Here is a 7,874-nt window from a genome sequence, read left to right as displayed (position 1 = left end):
GGTTTATATAGAAGATACCTGGAGGCAGCGCTTCTTTGAGTTTCGGATCGTCAGTTGAAGGGTGAGTGGGATGACTTCGGAGTTACGGCTCCTTTGGCGGACTAGATAGAGCCGTTATCCGATAGCTCATCCCCCCATTTCTCGGAACGGCCTTACTGAGTAGTTATCTGTAACTAACTCTCTTGACCTTGCCGTCTTCAACGTCTCTCTTGGACTTAGTCCAAGTGGGCTTCTTGAGCTTATTCTGAGCATGTTCCCTGAAGGCGTGAATATGCTTCCTCCCAAGGGGTCAATAAACTTCCTCCCGATGGGGTTTTCTGTGCCTCTCAAGAGAGAACACCGTTCCTCCCGAGCATGTAGAAGACACATGTCCCGAGGGGGTATGTGTTTTACTCCATAAGGGATTCTCAGAATCCTCCTAAGAGGACTTCCCTTAAGAAGACTTCTCTATCCCGAGTGGGGGTGTACGTTCGTCTCGGGGGGCCCCTCGGGCTAGATGTTATCCACAACACACAGATAAAAAATTTATAAAAATATGAAAAATAAATCTAAATAAGTAACTTAATCGGATAATTTTATCGGACGGATATAATCGGTAAGAAAGGGGTATACTATATCCGTATCATATTAGTAATCGGACGGATTCGGATACCCCTAAATGGATGCAAATGCGAATTCGGAAGCGGATTTCAATTATCCATTTACACCCCTATATTAAATGATGTTTTTCTACTTATGGCGTGGTTTTGTATAGACCACATTTATAATGTTCGAAGCAGTCTTCCAATAAAAATTATTGAGGTAAAGTTGCATGAAAAAATTGTACTTCTTCCCAAATTTGACTTGTGTAAAAGCATTTGACATTAGATTTGGGTTATTATTTAAAGAAGAAGAGAGGATTCATTAGGGTAGTGCATTGTAGGTATAGAAGTGAAGGAGAAATGACTGTTCCACTCTCTGTTCCACTCTCATATGAGGCGATAAAAATCTCCTTACTGATTATTGCTGCCACACACAGTTTTAAGAAGGGCTTACAGCAATACTAAATTACTCGACACCCCAGAATGTTTGCTCATCCTGTTAGCTTTTTTCGCAAATCTCATCCAATCCAAGACATTTAGGTATCTGAAAGCAAAATGAAATCAGTGGTCAGCCGTACCGAATCTTTTGCAAAATCAAATCCTGTTCGCGGAGGAAACTTGCCTTTGAAGATCTTTGTAGAAAAATTATAAAAGAAATTAGAATGGAATTTTCTTTTCCGACCAAGAGAAAAAAGAGGTGAGAAAGAAAGGTAGAACCCACAGAAAAATAAACATAAGTCTTGTAGAAAAATTGTAATGTAAATGTAAGACAAAAGCAAAATACACAATCAAACACGATATGCTACCAACCGTTTGTGCCTTAACAAAAAAGAAGCAACTTTTAGTGCTAAGTAGCAAAACTCCCACAAGCAACTTATAGACCAACAGAAAGGAAACCCAGAAAGAAGATGTAATACCCTTCAAACCTCTATACTTACGCCCTCTCCCCAAACTCTCTCTTTCTTTTTCTGGGCTAGAACTCTCCCCAAACTGACTTCTCACATTACTGGACATTGACAACAATATAACTCTGACCAACCCCCCACCACTTTTGACACGCAAACCGGACCGACTACTCAAAACCATTCCAATCCAGTATTAAACCAATGGCAACTTGCAGCAGGAAGTGTACTACTGATTAATCTCAATGGACAATAGTCCAGACTCCAGAGTCCAGAAAGACAATAAACCTACTTCTCTCTTCCGATCTACGCTGACGAAGATGGTTCCTCTTTCTTTTCTGCTTCGGGTTTTGTCTCACTATCAGTTTCCTTCTTGTCTGTGACAGCAACCTTCTCCTCAGTTTTCTCTGGTTTGGAATCCTTAACACTCAAGTTCTCAAGAAGTCCAGCAGCATCAGTAGCATCTTTGTTCTCCTCCTTTGGCTTTGCTTGAGATTCTGCAATTTCTTCAAACATTTCCATAAAACTTTTGCAATCTGCAACACAGGAAAAAGGAAAGCCACATCAATAATCAATGAAAAGAAAATAATATTCTATAAACCAAACAAAGCCAGCTAAGTCACCATGATAAAAACATTGTATTCATTATTACAACATCGAGAGGTGCAAGTGCAAGTATTCCTAGAGAACGTCTTAAACCCTCCCATTAGTTTAAGCCCCAATTTGGCTATAGAATCCGATCAAACACTGATTGATAATACAATCACTCAATGTTCCATTCCACGGTCTTACATTGGTTTATAATAAGATTCATCACGAAAGATTATATGAACATTTAACTGCGATGCTGTGATGCATCCACAGAATGCAAAATGCAAAATGCAAAATGCAAAATGCAAGCTAGGGTATAAAACAATTAACTTGATCCATTGTACAAATTAGTGTCCTCATTAACCATGTCAACATAAACTTTCCCCTTACCAATACAAGACAGAATAATAGGGAAAGCCAAGTATTTGCCACAAAATAATCACACTAAGAAAGTGTAGTGAGATTAGAACCCACAAAAAAATATGCTTTTCTAGGATACTTTTTTCAACACTGTCAATACCTAGGAAAAATGAAAATTGATGGTTTCAACTTCCAGATAAAATTGCAGATCTTTTACCTATGCTCTAGAAACTCAATAATCCACTTGGGAATGATTTCACAAATCCTGTTCAACTATTTCCATGGAACTTAAAAGTCATATCAACTCTGTAACTTATAAGCAGTAATATCATTTCTCACCATCACTCAAAACAGTCAATCGATCCATTCAACTACCAAAGACTAAACCTTCATAACTGAAAAGCTTTGAGTTAATTAACACAACTCTTTCTCAACCAGACAATTAAATCAGCAGATCCATTGATGAATCCAAAAAGAATAACTAGGACATCTGTGATAATATTCCTCAGCATGAAGCAGTACAAAGTGACTTCCAACAGGGATATAAACTCTGCATGCATAGCATCCCAATGTTTGTTAGTCATCCATCTACTTGTCGCAAGTCCCAGTTAAGACCCCACACTAATGTTTTAGAACAATCAGAAACAGATGAATTTCAAAATGTAATAATCAGGGTTTATTCAATTCATAAAGTTCAACCATGAAAATTACAGAAAATAACTACTAATTGATATCCTATACCAGCACTAGCATTTGCATTTACTGTTTATATAAGCTCCTTTATTCAGCACTTCAAACCTAGAAACCAGATTTACGACCCTTTACATTAATACATTAAATGAATGCTTGATTTTTTTTATCTCAATCAACCTTTTATTTCTCAAGACATCTTAAGCACACCTTCCTGACCAGTCGTATCTTCTTATAAACTGTCCCTTCCACAACAAGAATTCCAAATTTATCATCACTCCAATTTTCATTTGTGGCCCTAACTATTTCATGACACATCTCCACATTCATTTTGATGATAACAAACATACGTATATGAGCTAACTTCTTATGCAGTACCATCAATATATTGAGAAGCATTACGAAAAAGAAAGAAAGAAAACAAAATTTTTATATATATATATATATATATATATATATATATATATATATATATATATATATATATATATATATATATATATATATATATATATATATTATGACAAGTCCAAGAAAAGAAAGCTAAGACTAAGAAGGGAAACCAAGTCCAAGTAAACGAAGTCAAATCCAAGACTTAGGAGTCCATTTCAAGCAAGTATCCTTAAGAATTCAACCTCATGGTTGGCTCATGAAGACCACTGGAGCTTGAGATATACACTAAAGCTTGCAGAGTATCAACTTTAAGATCCAGGCTCCATCAAGTGTTTGTCTGCACTTTAGGACACTAACATTCATGTAAAAATGCAAATTTATGGGCATTTGGCATTGCACTCCTACAAACAACCTATCTTATAGCCTAAAGACTTACCTAATCCTGCGCAAAATTGCCACTCCACTGCCAGATGATCAATGGTTCACCCCGGTTGTTGTCAACCATAAACAACAGCATCTTAACTTAAACAATCTAGATCCAACCGGTGACACTGGATGCTGATTACTGTCCAAGCTCAGATTTCTAACGGCTATACTGACAACTTGTGTCATCGGATCAGAGAAAAACTAGTCGTTTAATATCCAATGTACTCCAAACCAAGTTGGGTTGTTGGCTATAAATAGTGTTCCTAATTTCCCATTAAACAGAACTGTAAGCATAATTGATAGCCCTCACTCTGAGATCATTAGCATTGTGAATTTAGCTCAAGGAGTGCAAAGAGTAAATTGAAATCCGGATCATTCAAGGCTATTATTCTTACAAGAACTCAAGCATCTAAACTCCATTCTCCACAAGTCTTACTGTGGAACAAAGGCCATAGGAAAAAGGTGCATAACCTTCACTGTTTCATTCATATTGGATCATCAATAACTACGGAAAAGCATCACACCTTGATACAGATCATTTTATTAAACCTCGTACTTGATTCAGTTATTTGTGTATTGAATCTAGGTAATGGTTATATTAAGCACAGGGATCCTCTTTTCTCAGGAATAACACTTTGTGGGTAGTCTTGCCAATGAACATATATTACGTAGGTCCTCTTGCCCATGAACGAAGGGTGTTGTGTGAGCACTTTTACCCATGAACAAAGAGCATGTGGGTCCCATGCCCCTAAACTGAGAGTGGAAGGATCCTCTTATCTTTAAAAGAGAAATAAAGGTGTTGCATCCCCATCTATTGTTAAAAAGAAATTCATTGTGGAAATCTCTCAAAAAAAGGTGTTGCATCCCCATCTATTGTTAACAGTCAAATTGGTTACAAAACTGGGGTACTCTAAGATGGAAGGAGATAAAATGAGTAAAGAAAACCTCTAGACGTGGAATCATCAGAAGATCTACAGTTTCAACCAGATCATGCTGATGACCAATTTTGGAAATGGAATTCTTCAGTAGCACCACAGAACACACGCACATCTAGTTCACCTATATATATACACATCTAGAGCCAAAATAAGGAATACAAACTTTAAATATAGTCACATCAATTAGTTGCATTTTGTCTTCCAAGAAATTCCAAACCTTTTCTGTTGCGAGGAACAACCATGCTTTCTAATCCCCTTGATTAAGATTATCAACCACAGAAAATGAATATAAGTATACACACACATAAAGCACATCAAAGTCCAAAATTCTCATATTGAGCAATTAACTAGCAAATCAACTTGGCTACCACAAAATATGGATATCTTTCCTCCTATAAGCACAAGTATCTAGCCAAGAAATCTAGTTCTTCGCTATTGATTCACAATAGCAAATCAATAGCTACCGAAAACCTTATCACATCTTCTCAAATCCTGATTAGCCAAAAGATAAGGAGGAGCATTCTTACAAGAGGGCAGCTAAAGATTAGTTACTAGAAGATCAAATTCAGATAAGTAAGATAACATCAGGAATTCAATTAAAAATAAATAAAATTCTAACTAGAGCACATCAAAGAGAAGGATCAACAAATCAAAAATTACCGATGTAATCATATACGCCAACCAAAACGGTTATACCTTACTTGAAAAAAGATAAATAAAACAATACTCACTTTCAACTGATGGAAACCGAATGCAGAAAAGCTCATCCTTCAATTCCCCATCAGCGAAATCAGTGGCATGCCATACACAAGACTTTTCGTTCCCCGCGTGTTCCTGAACTGACATCGTCGGCAGAACTGCATTACAGAAACAGAGAACAAAAAGATTTTATAAAATCAATAATAAATCCAAATCAAGGCCTACCGACATAACCGATCCAGCGTCGAGAACAAAAGGTTAAAAGAAGAGGGCGGTAGGGAAGTACTTAGATGATTCGCGCAGATCTTTAGGGTCTTCGATTGTCGCATAACCAACCGAACCTTCTTTGATTCATTATGTTTCAAAAACTTCACAGTTCCAGCGCCTCTTTCCTTCCATTGGTTCCCATCCTTATCAAATCGATAGAGCTTTGATTTCCTAAGAACCCAGCGTACACATCGAGAACATCAAAGATTAATAGGGTACATTTACAAAGACAAAGAGATGAAACGAAAGTGACCCAATAAAAACACTAGCAATCAAAAACCCTAGAAGTCAAAATTTTTCATTTTAGCAGTTGAGAAAGTTACAGCTCCAGGAGACACTCTTCATCTTCTTCGCCGGTGGTGACGGCGACCTCTTCAAGTCTGATAATTGGGGCGATCTGAGCTCCGGTGTCTTCGTCCTCTGCTGGAACAGTCTCCTCCTCTTCTCTGTGCTCCGCATCGGCCATTGCAATCACCGAAGCAAAACACTAACTCAAGCGAGAGAGAAAGCAAAAAGATATGCGCTTGATTTAGTTTCGTCAGGGAAAGATGTTGACGAGAATGAATAACGTTTGAGGGGCTTTATAAAATGAATACCTCAAGTCCTCAACTGAGAGCTTTGCGGAGTAAAAACGTTTCTGCAAATATCTACCCAAAAAAAACGTTTCTGTAAATCGGATGAATTACTTCTTAGTTTTGAATTTACTTTATTTTTTGGGTAAATAATTTTGAATTTACTTAACCCATAAATACTCTCCTGCCCTCTTCCTCTCACTGCCTTTCTTTTTTCTTTTATTCACTTTGGGAAATATTTTTCTTCCAAGTTTTACATTAAGGAGTGGGGACTACTACATATACTATAGGAAGAGTCCGTGATATCTTCTCTAAGTGGTGACATTCATTACGGACCTCACAGTTATATACTTTTGACTTGTATTCTAATTGGTAAATGTGTCATTTTCCTTTATTGACCGTCAAGGTTCAGAATTTGAATCCCCTATACATACAATAAGGTATGACACTCAAATCTAGCTGGTTACCAAAAAAAAAAAAAAAAAAAATCTAGCTTAAATTTTTTTTGTTTTTTTGGTAATAGATAGGGGTATTAATGTGCGGCTTATGCTGGTAAGTCTTGAACCCTAACCCTACCCTAGAGACTGAAATTGAAACCCAAACCCTACTCAATTCTGCCAAGGTTTAAAAATTCACAACCCTGATAGGGCCTAACCCAACCCAACTCACCTTAATTAACCTTAATAGGGTTGGGTAGGGTCAGATTGGCCCTGATTTACCTTGATTCTAATCCTAAATTTTTTAAGGATTAATTTAATAAAGTTAGGGCCATTGATAGCTTCAGATCTAATTGTTTTAATATCTACAATTGATTGCGTCTATGAAAAAGTTACTAATCAAGAAAAAGATAATAATGATAAAAAAAAATATACCGTCCAGCTATAGACACATATTTTTACAAATAAACTTTTATTTTACCTTAGGCCAAAAACAAATATCATTTTAATTATGTAGAGAAATATCCCTATAGAGGTTCTTAAAAGTAAACCGCATATTTGGGAATGCAAGATTTATAGAATAATTTAGATTTGGGAATGTAAGACTTGGGAAATATAATTAAATTTGAATGTGAGATTTATGGAAACATATTTAGATACTTCGGTAGCAAAAATGCTGCAGAATGTCCAGATGAACAGGGAGTATCTTTCCAGCCTTAATAATTATGCTTCTATTTGTTCAAAAATTTCTATGTATAGTTCCGATGATCAATGGATATCTGCTATTACTTCCAATGGCGAGTTCTCGGCCAAATTGGCGGGACAAGCATTGATGAAACAGACAGTGTCCCTAGAATCGAATGAGTTTTCCCAATGGTGGATTTTTTTTTTGGGAAATTACCAATCCAGCCAAAGTTTTAATCCTTTTTTTGGTGTCTCTTGAATGCAGTGTTACCAATTGAGGCTATGTTATCCAAATGGTCAAATACGGAGTCTACATGTGACCTGTGTGACTACA

General features: G+C 36.7%; 1 protein-coding gene across 1 annotated transcript; it reads right to left on the bottom strand.

The window, feature by feature from the left end:
- Positions 1 to 1,270: 1,270 nt before the first annotated feature.
- Positions 1,271 to 6,331, bottom strand: LOC149007709 (ran-binding protein 1 homolog b-like). Its single transcript, XM_089166448.1, has 4 exons — positions 6,171 to 6,331; positions 5,867 to 6,018; positions 5,613 to 5,738; positions 1,271 to 2,019 (listed from the first exon to the last, which is right to left on the bottom strand). The coding sequence occupies exons 1-4, from the start codon at positions 6,311 to 6,313 to the stop codon at positions 1,790 to 1,792; spliced, it is 651 nt and encodes a 216-aa protein (XP_089022574.1). The 5' UTR covers positions 6,314 to 6,331; the 3' UTR covers positions 1,271 to 1,789.
- Positions 6,332 to 7,874: the final 1,543 nt, after the last annotated feature.

This window comes from Hakea prostrata, chromosome 8 (assembly GCF_041222555.1).
Source record: "Hakea prostrata isolate BN-2017 chromosome 8, UWA_Hpros_2, whole genome shotgun sequence".
NCBI classification, from domain to species: domain Eukaryota; kingdom Viridiplantae; phylum Streptophyta; class Magnoliopsida; order Proteales; family Proteaceae; genus Hakea; species Hakea prostrata.
This window is presented reverse-complemented; position numbering and strand designations above follow the sequence as displayed.

What these genes read in the sequence shown, in the direction of transcription:
- LOC149007709 (XM_089166448.1), bottom strand. Translation starts at nt 6,313, where the DNA reads ATGGCCGATGCGGAGCACAGAGAAGAGGAGGAGACTGTTCCAGCAGAG. An exon ending in GAAGAGTGTCTCCTGGAGCT is followed by an intron (nt 6,019 to 6,170) that starts GTAACTTTCTCA and finishes CTGGGTTCTTAG; the next exon opens with GAAATCAAAGCTCTATCGAT. An exon ending in GATCTGCGCGAATCATCTAA is followed by an intron (nt 5,739 to 5,866) that starts GTACTTCCCTAC and finishes TCTGTAATGCAG; the next exon opens with TTCTGCCGACGATGTCAGTT.